Source organism: Sorex fumeus, unplaced genomic scaffold (genome assembly GCF_029834395.1).
Source record: "Sorex fumeus unplaced genomic scaffold, SorFum_2.1 ptg000047l, whole genome shotgun sequence".
In the NCBI taxonomy this organism is placed as follows: domain Eukaryota; kingdom Metazoa; phylum Chordata; class Mammalia; order Eulipotyphla; family Soricidae; genus Sorex; species Sorex fumeus.
This window is the reverse complement of record NW_026606104.1, coordinates 50,737,577-50,751,256: the sequence shown is the minus strand read 5'-3', so window position 1 is coordinate 50,751,256 and position 13,680 is coordinate 50,737,577. Positions and strand designations below refer to the sequence as shown.

General features: G+C 56.5%; 2 protein-coding genes across 4 annotated transcripts in view; one reads left to right on the top strand and one right to left on the bottom strand.

Moving 5' to 3' along the window:
- Positions 1-350: 350 nt before the first annotated feature.
- NCDN (neurochondrin) lies at positions 351-9,010 on the bottom strand. Of its 2 annotated transcripts, none has more exons than XM_056123040.1 (7): positions 8,869-9,010; positions 7,444-7,584; positions 5,366-6,334; positions 3,960-4,201; positions 3,206-3,430; positions 2,759-2,901; positions 351-1,827 (listed from the first exon to the last, which is right to left on the bottom strand). In XM_056123040.1, exons 2-7 carry the CDS (start codon positions 7,564-7,566, stop codon positions 1,391-1,393), a joined length of 2,139 nt encoding a protein of 712 aa, XP_055979015.1. In that variant the 5' UTR covers positions 7,567-7,584; positions 8,869-9,010; the 3' UTR covers positions 351-1,390. The 2 variants fall into 2 exon arrangements, with proteins under 2 accessions (XP_055979015.1, XP_055979014.1); XM_056123039.1 differs by having other exon boundaries at positions 8,531-8,908.
- A 146-nt stretch (positions 9,011-9,156) lies between these two features.
- The window catches only part of KIAA0319L (KIAA0319 like), a 120,195-nt gene continuing 115,671 nt past the window's right edge, over positions 9,157-13,680 (top strand). Inside the window, exon 1 of one of the 2 annotated variants that reach the window (XM_056123035.1) lies at positions 9,157-9,289. In XM_056123035.1, the coding sequence (XP_055979010.1) occupies positions 9,264-9,289 (26 nt within the window). In that variant the 5' untranslated portion in view covers positions 9,157-9,263. Of the gene's footprint in view, positions 9,290-9,320; positions 9,539-13,680 lie in introns of those variants that run through there. The other variant, XM_056123036.1, reaches the window with a different exon arrangement.

The following is a 13,680-nucleotide window of genomic DNA, read 5'->3' as shown; positions in this document are numbered from 1 at the left end:
CCAAGCCCAGGCCAAGTTTCATACCTGGTTCTCTGAATACCATTGGGAACGAACTCACGAACAATAAAAACAAAATCCCTATCCACCTCTCAACCGCCCCAAAAAGAAGATTCTGACTTTTTTTTTTTTTAAATGGGGAGGATGTGGTCATACTTTTTTGCAACTGCTTGCTGGCACAGAGGAATATTCTCTCTCCCCTCAGCTCCCAGCCTGGTACATCAACCTCTGCGTTAGCAAACCTGCTCGAGCAATGGAGGAATGGGCCCAAAAGTCCGGTGCTCAGTGTGGAGTCCTGGCTCTGGGATATACTAGCTGCTGCCACAACGGGAGAAATGACTACATGGGAGCCATTTTGTCACCAGTAGAACGTTTATTGAGTGTCCACATGTGCACAGCTTTGAACTTGGCGATCACAGAACGCACTGGGGGAGGGAAGGGGGGAGGAAAGCAAGGGATCAGGTAAGGGGGGTGTCCCCTGGGGTTCATAAGAAAGGTAGCGTCCCTGCTGGAGCCGCCAGTCGCGTCTCTCTGCAGGAGTCATAAGCAGGGGTGGAATTAAAGCCAGGCACCACGATGGCAGTGGGGTGCAGTCACTAGGGAAACATGCGGATTCTGGGGGAAGTGTCCCTCCACTTCCTGGCTCCAGCCTGGCCAGGTGGCAACCAGGGGAACAGGGATCAGATGCTCAGGTGTCCAAGCAGGGATAAGGACAGGCAAAATAAATATCCCCCCAACCCCCAGCGTCACTCTGCTGCAACACGACACAAAAGCTTCAAGACCAGGGTGCACGGACTCCTGGGTCCCCTCGGGAAGCTCGGGTGGAAGGTCTCCCCACGCCCACTAGGCCTGCTGCCCATTTCCCTGGAAAGCGGGGCAGCTCAGACCTTGGGTTACTGAAGCTGACAGGAAGAACTGCAATGTCAACGCCCTGAGCCTACTCTCTGCCCAGGGGGCCAATTAAAGGACATGAGGCCAGAGGGGGCACCACAACCTAGGGGAGCCCACGCCCTGGCCGGCAGGGCACATGGGCCAAGGCAGCCAGCTCCTGCCAGCCCTGTCCCCCCCTGGGGCCTCAGACATCAGGCACAATTAACACCTTGCACCCCTCTCCCTGGGGGCTACTCCAACCTTCCCCTGGCCTGGCCGGGGACAGCCACGTGGATTTCCAAGCCGATCCCTGCCCCTGTGTGGGGACCCAGGGGGCGGGACGCGGTTCCTTACACGTGAGGGGTAGGCAACTGTGCCCTTGCCCTCGAAAAAGCCAGAAAGCTGGGGTGTTTCGGGAGGGAAAGTTTAGGGAGGGGGGGTCCAGTTTGGGGGCTTCAGGGAAGATGCCTCCTCCCTCCTTCCCTAGCTGCCTGCCCCCAGGTATGTCCCCAGTGGTCACCCCTCAGGGCTCAGAGAGGCACTGCTCCAGGGCAGCCATGCGGTAGTGGCTGGCCGTCTCCTCACCTGCCTGCAGCCGCATGGCCTCCCGGCACAGCCGGTTGGCCCGGGCCAGCTCCACCAGGACACCCTGATAGGCGGCGACCATCTCAGGCTTGACGGAGTTGGGGCTGACCGTGCCTAGCAGCTGCAGCAGCTCCTGCGGCCAGCGGGAGCGCAGGGCGGCCGGGGCCAGCCAGGGCAGCAGCGGCACGCAGCCCGTGAAGGCCTGCATGCCCAGGAACCAGAGCTCCTGCAGGTCGGCCCAGATGCCCTCGTAGTCGGGGGACAGGGCCAGCACCGCCTGGTCTGAGCCAGGTGTGGCCCGGGCCACGTGGGACTGCGACAGGAAGAGGATGGCAGCCGCGAAGAAGCCCCGGGAGGCAGGTGTTCCCTGGAGAGCTGCAAGGGAAGGGGGGTGCAGTAGGGGGCCTGAGCCTGGGGGGGCAGCTGCTGCACCCAACCCTGCCCTCTTCCCCGATGCCGGCCAGGGTGGGAGTGGCGGGGAGAAGGGCAGAGGGTTGCCCCCACTGCCCACTGCAAGCACTCTCGGGGAGGCCAGCAGAGTCTAAGCTGGTTAAGTCTAACCTCTGAGGGTGCCCTCGCGGCTGGCGCTCTACCGGAAGGCTTGAGTGCTGGGGGGCAAGGCGGGACTCACGGTCCACTGGGACACCTCCCCTTCTCAGACTGGGTCCCCTGATGGGATCCCCACACAGGGAACACGGAGGCAGTTGAGGGTACGGGCTCATTACACCCTGTTCCCGGGCATCTGCTCAGCTCCTCCAACCTGACAGATGGGGCACAGGGAACAGGCGGGGACAGAGGGACCCAAGCAGACACCCACGGCCAAAGTGGGAGACACAGAGGGCTGGCAAGGGCGCCCCTCCCCCGCACCCCGCTGGCGTGGGGCAGGGGCGGGGACCAGGTAGATGCCAGGAGCCCCACTCTGAGGTCTGGCAGGAGGGAAAAACCTCAATGGAGGGAGTCAGGCTTCTGACTCAGGGCGCTGGGGGCGGCCCCACCTGACAACCGGGCTTCAGTCTCCGGGCTGCAGGGGACCCCAGGTGCCTGCGCGGTGCCTCCAGCAGGCCTGCGCTTACACCCACCACACCTTGCCTTAAAAGTCTCGAGAAGGAAGAGAATGTTATCATTTTGGGAAGGAGGTGGGGTGGGGTGGGGTGGGGTGAGGGAAGGAGACCTACTTCAGAGACTTCCTCTTGACTGGAAAATCCTGCAAAAAAGCCATTTTCTGCGAGGGGGAGACCGAGGCCCAGGGTACCGTGAAAACCCATTCAGATGCACTGCCTGCACCAGGGCTGCCCGCCCGGCTTACCTGGAGAGGTGCTGAGGAGACGGGCCATGAGGAGGCCCAGGGTGGCCACGTTGGCGGCCAGCAGCAGCCGCCCCTGCTGCTGCACCAGCGCGGGCAGTGACGTCATCAGTGTGTTCATGAGCGACGTGAAGCAGGCATCACGCCTGGGGAGACAGCGGGGAGAGAGGAGGAACGGGGTGCTGAGCAGAGCCACCCGCTCTGAGCCTGGGACACACAGCTCAGGAGCTCCCAGCTTCACCAGACCAGGGTGTGGCAAGAAATGAAAACTCAGGGTAAGGCCCATGCATGGCAGGTGGGGAGCACTCTGGGTGGGCCAAACCCTCCCGCGGGGGCTGCGGTGAGACCCTTTCCTCCTAACACTAATGGAAACCCAGGGCCACGGGGAAGCAGAATAGTGACTTGGGAGCAGTGGCCCCGGGCTCCTCCGGCCCTCCTTCCCGGCCTCACTTGATCAGCCCTGGAGCGGTGACCACGAGGTTGAGGAAGATGTGGCAGCAGGTTTGCAGGCCGATCTCCACGCTGTCGGGCAGCACTGAGGTGTCGTGGCCAGGTGACGTGAGCTCCCACTGCTGCAGGAAATACTTGCACAGAAGGGAGGGCGCCCCCTCCTTGATCAGGATCTCCCGGGGCCCATCCTCAACTGTCAGGTGGCACCAGCCGGGTAGAAGGAGTCTGGGGATGTGAAAGGGACCAAATGGTGAAAGGCAGGACAAGACAAGGGCACTAAGGTTCCCTTCTTGGGGGAACCCGTATAAGAAAAACAGAAGCTGGAGAGAAAGACACAGCCTGGAGGCAGTGCAGAAAATGCACAAGCTTTGGTTTGCACAGATCTCCATCTGGGTCTCTGAGGCATGAGATGACGGGGAACAGGATCCTGAAACCTCCCTGCTCCCCACTTACCCCCTCCCCATAACCTGGTTGAGACTTAAGTCACAGATGTGCTGGGTGGACCGAAAGAGACTGTTTTGGTGAAGGGGATTGCCTGGCAGGTAGTTCGGCTAGTGTTCTTTTTATAGAAAAGTCTGGGTTTGGCAAGTAGAAACAAGTCCTCGCCCCCTCCGCCCCCTCCAAGAAATATTCTCAAAGGCAATCCTCTACACCATTCAGGCTCCTGGCACAGACCAGTCTGGAGGGTGAGATGCCCCTGTCTTCCACTTTTTTTTTTTAGAACCGTCTGGCAGGACAAGCTGCAACAACTCACCGAAGAGCATCCCCCGGCCAGGAGGGTCCTGGGGTGGTGGGGGAGATGGCAAGGGTGGCCACTTGCTGGGAGAGATCGTTGGCCTCCTCAGCCTCCTCATAGAGAGTCTTGGCATAGCGCACCAGGAAGGGCAGCAGCTGGCAGACCTCCTTACGCAGGGACGAGGTCTCCTCCGCCAGCCAGGCGCCCAGGATCCGCACCGAAGCAAACACGAAGGGCTCCTTCTGCTTCTCCTGCCCCACCTGTTATCACAGGAACCCTCGCCCTGAGATGGAGCAGGACCAGAGGTCCTCCTCTGCCTGGCCTAGGAATGATACAATGACACCAACCCTGGCCTACCAGCCTTTCAAAGGCAGGTGCCTCTCCTCCTTTTGCCCTGTGAATCCAATATCCAGTCTGAGGTGGGGACACACCCACTGGAGTCCAGCTCAGAGACTCAAGCCAGATCCTTCTGTTCCCAAACTCTAGAGTATCTCAAAGAAGGAAGCCCCAAAGCTAAGTAACCTAGGAAGCAGCTGTTTCCAGGAAGAAGAGGATAACTCACTGGCTACCATGTCAATAGTCCAATCAGTGGGAGTGATGGTCCCCTCCCCTTGGGACCCAAGCTTCTCAGAAAGATGAGGAACTTGGCATAACTGGCATAGTGCTTGGGATATGCATGGGTGAGTTCAGTGGCTGCGGCGGGTCACTAAAAAGAACAGAATTGTGTGTGAACCCTTGTGGGGCAGGCAGGACACTAACTCACATTGGGAGGGGGGATGTGGGGGAAAGCAGCCACGTGTCATGAATAGCCTCATGGGAGCCCAGGACCCAGGACCCAGAGACCCAGGACCCAGGAACCAGAGATCCAGAACCAGAGACACAGGACTCAGAGATCCAGAGATCAGGACTAAAAGACCCAGAGACCTAGAACCCAGAAACCCAGGACCCAGGACTCAAGAGATCCAGAGACCCAGGACTGAGGATGCAGAAACCCAGGACCTAGAGACCCAGAACCCAGAACCCAGAGACCCAGGACCCACGGACCCAGAGCCCAGGACCTGGGATCCAGGAAATACCAGTTCTGATCCTCTGTCTGTGTAAAACAATGCTTCAGATTAGCAGAACAGACTGCTCCGACTGTGTGTGTGTATGTGTGTGTGTGTGTGTGTGTGTGTGTACTGGGGGAGGGTTGTAAGTGGGAGGTTACTGTGTTGTGTGTGTGCTGTGCTGTGAGTGCACATATGGTGTGTGGTATGGTGCTTGTGTGGAGGCTCGGGGAGGGGGAGAGAGGGAGGCTCGGCCATACACTACTCCCTGCCGTGCTGCAGGACCAGCTTTTATCAACTGTCCTGCCCCCTTTACCTTGCCTTCGGGCTGCCCCCACACTGGCTCCTGGGGGTGGGGGGAGGGGCCTGAGCCCTCACCTGCAGCAGGTAGTGGATGACAGCCCCAATGGCCTCCTTCATGATGCTCACGAGCTGCACCTTCTGGGGCTCCTTCAGCAGAGACTGCTCACAACGGGTGCACTCCTGGATGCCCAGCTCCATGAGGGCATAGCAGGCGGTTACCACATCCTCTTTCACCTCAGTGCCGGTCTCCTCCAGTGCCAGCCGGACCTCCACGCAGGCCAGATTCACCAGGAGGGCCAGGAACTTGCTCCCAGAGTTGCCCGCTGGGATCCAGTCGGAGCCACAGGCGTGCGCCAGGCGGGCTGCCAACTTCAGAGCGGGGTTGCGCTGCCAGGAGCTCAGCTTGCTGCCCAGGATGCGTGCCAGCCCAGCCTGCAGATCCCGGAGGCATTCAGAGGGCACGGTAGTCGGGGGCAAGAAGATGGGCAGCAGCTGGCAGAGCTCAAACTTGCTGGCATCCTCGGCTTTCTGGAAATCTTCACTGAGGCCACGTAACACTGCCAACAGGTCAGGCTCTGCCTCCTTCCAGCACTGTGTCTCCGCAGCAGCCAGCAGCCCCACCAGGAGTGCCAGGGCCTGATCAAAGCCATAACCATGCCCCAGGTATGCCTGGCACAGGGCAGACACAGTGCCACCAGCAATGAGGTGCCGGGGGCCACGGGGTGTGCCTGCCACAGCTGTCAGGCACTGGTAGGTGTCATCGATCATAGAACGGCGGGCAGCATCATCGGGGTCTCCCCGGGCTGTGAGGAAGGTGCAAAGGATGGGAATCTTGTTCAGGACCTGGGTATGGGCAGCCAGTTCGGGGTCACTGCAGAAGCAGGCGAGCAAGGCGACGCCCAGGGCCCGGAGGACATGGTCAGGGCAGCCATCCGGCGCCTCCTTAGTTGTCAGGAGACGATTGGGGAAGGTGAAACCAACAGCATCAAAGATCCGCCGTCGAGTTTTGGCATCGATGTCACCTGCTTTGACAGCCTTGGTCACCTAAGGGGGGTATCGGTTATCAGCAGGACAGCAGGAAGAGGTGGCAAAACCTTAGAATGTTCACTATTAGCAGGGCCAGGTTATATAACGGGGCTCACAGCAAACCTCCCGTAGGTCAACTTAACTAGCTCTTTCCTTTTCCCAGGAGAGAGGTGAACTCCCCTCTCCACCCTTGCACCCCTGGGCTTCACCTCCCATGAGCCCCATGGGAGATCTAGTCCCCCTCAACTACTGTGTTCTGCTGTTTCATTACCTGGTCAGTTGGGAAGTGCTTCCTGGCATCTAATTAAGATTCCCACAACCTCAGCTGGAAGTGGCTTAGGACTCAGTGCTTAAAATCCTCCAAGGATTTAGGGTCCCTTCCTAGCTGATCCCTCCAGAGAAGTCTCTGATCCATTCCCGCCACCTTCTCAAGGGAAATGGCTCCTGTGTCTCGCCGCTTTGCCTGTCAAAACATTTCCCCTTACATTTCACCTAAACACCTCCTCTTCTGCAGTGTGAGCCCTTGACTCTGGAGCCTTCTCCCTGTTGCCATGGCAAACAAGCATCGGCTCTGCTCCCTCCTCCCTTCACCCCCCACACACCAACCTCCCCCCCCCCCCCCCCCAAGCACTGCAGCTCCTGCTCTGCTGTCCCCAGCTCAGGTTCCACCAACAGGGCAAAGCCCCAAATCAACTCCTTTAACCCTCCACCTGCCTACTGCCTTCCCAGTCATTCCCCAGGACCCTTTTGCAGTTACTTGCAGTCCTGCTACTCCTTCCACCCCCAGAACAACCGTCCCCAGGCCTCAAGTACTCTGCACTAGTTACTACCTGCTGCTGTTACATATGAGTCAGCTCCCATCTGCTCCGGGACGCCCCAGAGAGCAGACCCAGGCAGTTTCCTCCAAGGCTCTTGGGGCCACAAGCCATATTCACCCCCATTTTCTGCTTTGTCCCGAGCCTCAAGGGAATAAGCCAGAGTCTGAAGGTAGTCATAGAGGGGCTTCTTTGGTGCCTCTAGGGTTGCCAGAAACACCTATATCCCCCTGGGGACTGGCTGACCCCATTCTTAGGAGAAACACCCAACACCCAATCCTCCCAACTCCCAATTTTCAATTAATTCCTTACTAGCAGCAGGGCTGCAAACTGCTCGCTGTCATTCTTGGCATCACGGAGGGCTCCAAGGTAGCGCTCCAGGGTGGGGTTTCGGCTCTCTGATGAGTTCAGAGCTGGCTCACAATCCGAGGCCATGGTGCCCGCCTTGCCCAACTGTGAACACAAGAGTGACTGAGCACCCCTCTGCAGAGGAGGAGAGGGGGCGGGGGCGGAGGCGGAGGATGGGAGGGAGGGATTAGCAGAGGGCAGGGAGGATGGGGGGAGGGGTACCTCTGGACTGGCCTCCCTCGGGAGAGCCCCTTTAAGGGGCTGGCCCCTCAAGTCCTCAGGGATAAAGAAGGGAGCCTGGTCCAAGGTCACCTCCAGAAAGTGGGGAAGGACCATGCATCCTGCTGCTCGGCTGGACAGCTCTCCTAACCGATTCTGGGGGTGGGAGGGGACTGGCCCCACTGTTCAGCGATCCCCAGGGACCAGAGGAAGGGGGGAGGGTTATCTTCTTCCACAGAGGCACACAGGGAGGCAGGACAGACAGAGGAGCCGAGACATGCAAAGGGAAGTTCGATTATCCGGACCCAGGCTGACACGAGGGACGGGGGCATCCTAGGTTTCTGTTCCCCTCCCTTCTGGGAGGACTCGAGCTTCAGCAGAAGTGAGGGTGAAGGGCCTGACCAGGGAAGGCTAAGAGACCCCTGGGTAGCCCACCCCTCTAGCCAGGGCTCTCAGTCGCCCCCACAGGCTCCTCGTCTCCCTTCTTCCCCTCCCTCAGGCAGCAGCTGCAGCAGCGGCGGCGGCGGCGGCGGCGGCGGCGGCGGCAGCAGCAGCAGCTACAGCCACAGCCACAGCTACAGCAGCTACAGCAGCAGCAGCAGCATAAGCGGCGGCGGCGGCGGCGGCGGCGGCAGAATTAACCCCTTGTACTCTTTCTCCTCTCGCCCTCTCCACCCCACCGTCAGCCCGTGGATGCCAGCAGGGGCAGGAGAAGCAAGAAGCGGTCCTGGGAAGCTCCCGGGACAACGGAGAATCCAAAAGCCGGATAATCGAAGCAGGGCTGTTGAGATGGGGAGATGAGAAGGGGAGGAGGGTTTCTGGCGGTCACCACCTGTCCCGCCGCAGCCAGGTCACAACACGACATTGATGAAGTCACGACAGGGCGGCGATGAGATCACACTTCACGATGGCGCGGTGATGTCACGGAGAGATCACGGCAAGATCACGACATGGGACAGCCCCCAAAGATGACAGGGCAAAAATATAGATATATAGGTATAAATATTGCAAAGGGCTGTGACAAAATGGAGTCTCGACAGGGCACGGTGATGTCGCGATATGGCGCGAAGGAGTCGCGATAGGGTCCCCCAGGTTTGTCGGCATCGATCGGCACCGTCTCGGAGAGGCCCCGGCTGGGAAGTAGGGGAGACCTGAGGGGGCTGAGCTCACCAGGCTGCGGCCCCGAGCGGTGAAGTCTTCTCCAAAGCTCGTTGCTCCGGGAGCCTGGGGCCGCTCGCTGCTCACGCCGCGTTGCCCACTCCGGGCTCCAGGCTGCTGCAGCTCCACCCCCACCCCCGCAGAGCTCTCGGCCAATCCGCGGCGGCTTCACTCCGGGCCTTGGCCAATGGCACGGCTGGGCGCTAAGCCGTAGGGGGTGTCGCCGCTGCGGCCATCTTGCTTGTGGGCACCGCCCGAGTCTGGGCCCGGGGGCTTCCGCGGGGCGCGCGAAGGAGCCGAGCGCCTCTGGAGAGCAAGGGGCGACCGCCCGGGCGTCCGGAATCTCGCGCTCGTGCGTCGTTCTCCGCCGCAGCACTGCCCGCCTCCCCCTCGGGCGCGCGGCTGGAATGGAGCTTCCGGGGGGCGGGGGAAGGTGGGCTTGGCCAGCATGGGGCGTGTGTTTCCGGGTCGAGACGGTGAGGCGGGAGGAGGCGGTGTTTCCGGTCGCCGTCGCTGTCCAGGGAGGCTGAGGCGAGAGGGAGCTGGCCGGGTGGGGACCCCGCACTACCTTCTTCTTCCTCCCCCGGGTGAGGGGAGCGAAGGTTGGGGCCCCGACCCCATGGACCGGGAGGAGGCGGAGGCCGCCGAGAGCCGGGGTCCCGCTGTGTGGCCTTGAGCCCCGGTAGGTGGCCGGGGGCAGCTGTCTGGCAGGCCGAGGACCCTGAGCTCAGGGGAGGGGCGAGCGGATGGGCTCTTTGGGGGCGGGGGGCCGGGGGGTGGCGGCTGTCCGGGTGTCGGGACCCAGCGGTGGCGCTCCTGACCGAGCTCGGGCAGCCAGCTGCTTCGGGCTCTGCAAAAGCAGAGCCGAGTCTCTGACTGAACACCCGCCTCCCGCCTCTTCTTTCGGGGTTCGGGCCTGACGGTGCAGCTCCCTCCCACCCCTGACGCTCAGACTGACTGGACCCGGCTCAGGGCGCTTTTTTTTCCAGTTTCTTTGCCTTCCGCAGCTTCGCCCGTCGCGTGTCTGTCGCCGGCCTCGGGTCTTCCACACCCGAAGGGAAAGTGGCTGCAGATTGAGGGGGCGGGGCCGAGTCGGCGGCGTCAATTCGGCTGAGGAACCAGCCCGGCTCGGGACTGGGCAGATTGTGCCCCACCTCGGGCTAGTGCAGCCCGCGGTGACAGCGGGGAGCACTGCGGGGACGCGAAGGAAGCCCAAGGAGAAAGCCGCCGGCGGGATTCCAGGATGGCTTTTGCCTGGTCTCCAAGCTTGGTGGTGGTTCCCGGCTCACAAAAGATGGAGTTAGGCAAAGAGCGGGAGCGCTTTAACTTCGTGTGATTAACAGACTGAAGCTAGGGACAAATTGGAAAGACGACCTCTCAGAACAATCTGTTCATTTTTCCAGCTATTTGGAAAACAAAGTCTGCAAATATAAGCAAAGCTATTCATGGCAGTCTGTTCTGTAACTTTCCCAAATATCTGAGCCGTTCCCCCCCCCCCCCCTTAAGAGCTTTATTCTTGATTACTCATACCAGCTGAATAGACTGTTTCAGGCGTGCTCTCTCGTTGTTCAAACATATCTTATCGCTTTGTACATAAATGGAGTTCTACGTATGTAGCTGACAGACTGAACTATGATACATCCCCCATCAACCTGAAGTATTAAGTAAACATTACCCCCTGCTCTGTCTGAACAGCTGCTGCAACAGAGCGTGCTTTTATTTCGGGTGTACTTGTAACGCCCTAAATGCCAGAACTATTGCGAGCTTTTCTAGATTTTCATTTGTCAAGTATTGTGGGGGTGTGTGTTCTCTTCTGAGTTGTTACCCTTTGATTCTGTAACAATCCTATTAGGTCTTGGTGTTGTGTTCCTGCCTTTGGTCAGCCAGCCTTTGCCTGGACCCTAACAGGGATTTGTGCCTGAGGCAACTGCAAGTTTCAGAGGAATAACACGTGGGGAGAGTTCATGAAATTAACTTTCCCTCTCTCAGGCTTGGTTTGTAAGACTTTTTTGCACTTCTAATCAACTTGCTAATCCAATGGTGTTTATTACTCCCGTTTTCAAAACCTATTCATTCTTTTATGCTTCTCTCGCCCACCTGTCATGCTATTGATGACAGCTGTTGAGTCACCTTGCGTTTAAAATCCTTTTGTGGTAGGCAGAAATGTATTGGGTAAGATCCATACACACACACATACACATGCACACTCACCCATTCCATCTTGGCAGGCTAGAACAGTTGCTGGATATACTTTCTAACTTAGGCTCCATTTCACAATCTCCTAAACATGTCACTGGCCCACACACCTCCTTTCTGTCCCCTGCTCCCTCATAGGCAACTTCAAAACAACTAGAAATAGGAATAGATGGAAGTAAAAGAAAGATGTCCTTCAGATACCTAAGGCTCAGTGAAAGCCTTTTCTTTGTTGTTTTTTTTTTTTTTTTGTCCACACCCAGAGGTGTTCAGAGGCTACTCCTAGCTTACTGCTTGGGAATTGCAAGTGGCTCAGTGCAACTGCAACTCACACCTTGGTGCTCAGCAGTTATACAGTGCCAGGAATTGAATCCAGTCTTCCTGCATGAAAAATATCAAGAGCATTCTTTTATGTGGCCTATACCTCATTTTTGCAGTTCTCTAGGTGTGTGTGTTTCTTGCTAGCATTGATACTGAACCTGTGCAATATGTTAATACAGGCAAATTTACACTTTTCATTTTGAGATTTGAGCTTCATCCAGCAGTGCTCAGAAGACCATGCAGAGCTGGAGATCTAATCCATCTCCCTGTGTGCTGACTGAGGGTACTAGCTGTCAACCTGTGCTAATTGATGGATGGGGATTATAGGTGCACATTTAGGGCAGAAGATTTTTGCATTGCTTCGGAACTCAACTCTGCATTTCTTCGGAACTCAAGAGCATAAAAATGTTGCTAAGTTTATATAATTATAGAATATAAATATACAGAATATAGGAAAGTTGTGTAAGAGAGAAGAAACTGATTACAAGTCACTTGAAGTTCAGGGAGGTTGGATTTAGACCACAAATGGCACCTGGCAGTGCTCGAGAGCTACTGCTGGTTTTGTGCTTGGGGATCCTTTCTGGAGGTGCTAAAGGGATCTTGTGGTGTTGGGAATGGAACGGGAGTCAGCCACATGCAAGGCAAGTGCCTTAATTTTTATACTGTCTCTGGCCTGGAAATCTACCCTCCTACCCTTTCTTTTTTCTTTTTTTTTTTGGCTTTTTGGGTTACGTTACTCCTGGCTCTGCACTGAGGAATTACCCCTGGCGGTGCTCAGGGGACCATATGGGATGTTGGGAATTGAACCCATGTTGGCCCCGTGCAAGGCAAATGCCCTACCCACTGTGCTATTGCTCCAGCTCCCCCCTTTTTTCAAGAGTTCTAAATCCTCTAGCTCTTTGATTCCAGAGGAGCCATCATGATACCTTGCTAGAAACTGTGTAAATATTTGTTGGTGTGCAGAATTCAAGCCTGGAATTGCAGTTGACTCTAGGGATCAGGGAGTTGACATTAAAATGTCAACTTGTGGGAGTGGAGCAATAGTATAGCAAACAGGGCACTTGCCTTGCATCTGGCCAATTTGGATTTGATCCCTGGAACCCTATACGATCCCCAGAGCTTTCCAGGAGTGAAAGTCAGGAGTAAGTCTTGAGCGTTGTAACCCCAAAAACCAAAAAAAAAAAAAAACCCAAAAACCAAAAAACACCAAAACCCCATAAAGTATAAGTTAGGAGCCTAGGGAGTAGGGAAATAACTCAAAGGACTGGAGTACATGCTTTGCATGTGAGAGTTCTGGATGAGATCTCCAGCTCTGCATGGTCTTCTGAGCACTACTGGATGAGGCCCAAATCTCAAAATGAAAAGTGTAAATTTGCCTGTATTAACATAATAGTAAGTAAACTTTACTTTACTTACTTAACATAATAGTGGTGGGTTAGCAGCACACTGGGGAGTGCATTTTCTGCCTAAAGATAGTCACACTAAAATTTTTTAAATAATGGGGCTTAAAAAATATTGGAGCCTGATAATACAGCAGGTAGGATGCTTGCACATGTCCATCCTGAGTTTCATCCCCAGCACTGCATATGGTCCCCTGAGTACCACTAGTGGTGACTCCTGAGCACAGAGCCAGGAGTAAGCCCTGACTTTATATATTTACACACACACACACACACACACACACACACACACACACGCCTCGGAGTACCTTTGAAGATACGATCTGGGAAAAAAAAAGATCTGAGTTTTAATTCTAGTTCTGCCACTAACAGCTTTGTGACTTTGGCCCCAGCACTTTCTTTTGTCTGTAAGATTGGACCTTTATTGGGATTAAACTGAGCATATGGAGAAATGTTGGGGGTTAAATTTATGACCTCATACCTGCAAGGCAGGTGCTCTACCACTAAGCTATCTATGAATTTTCTTGCTATGTTCTTTGATTTTTAATTTTGGAGTTTGGAGGCTAAACCCAGCAGTGCTGAGTGCTTATTGCTGGCTCTGTGCTCAGATATCACTCCTGGTGATTTGTGCGTGTGTGTATGTGGGGGGTGGCGGGTGGGGGGTGGGGGGAGGGGATGGGAGGCACAGCCAGCAGTCTCAGGGCTTATTCCTGGCTCTAAGCTCAGGGTCACTCCTGGAGGAATGGGTGTGGGGATTGAACTCCAGTCTGTTAGGCAAGGGCCCTACCCATTATACTATCTCTTGAGCCTCCTCTCCTGGTGGGTTTTGGGAGGCCATATGCAGTGCTGGCAGTTAACCCCAGTACCATCTCTCCGTTCCCCTTGCTGTATTTTTATCCTGTTAATTATA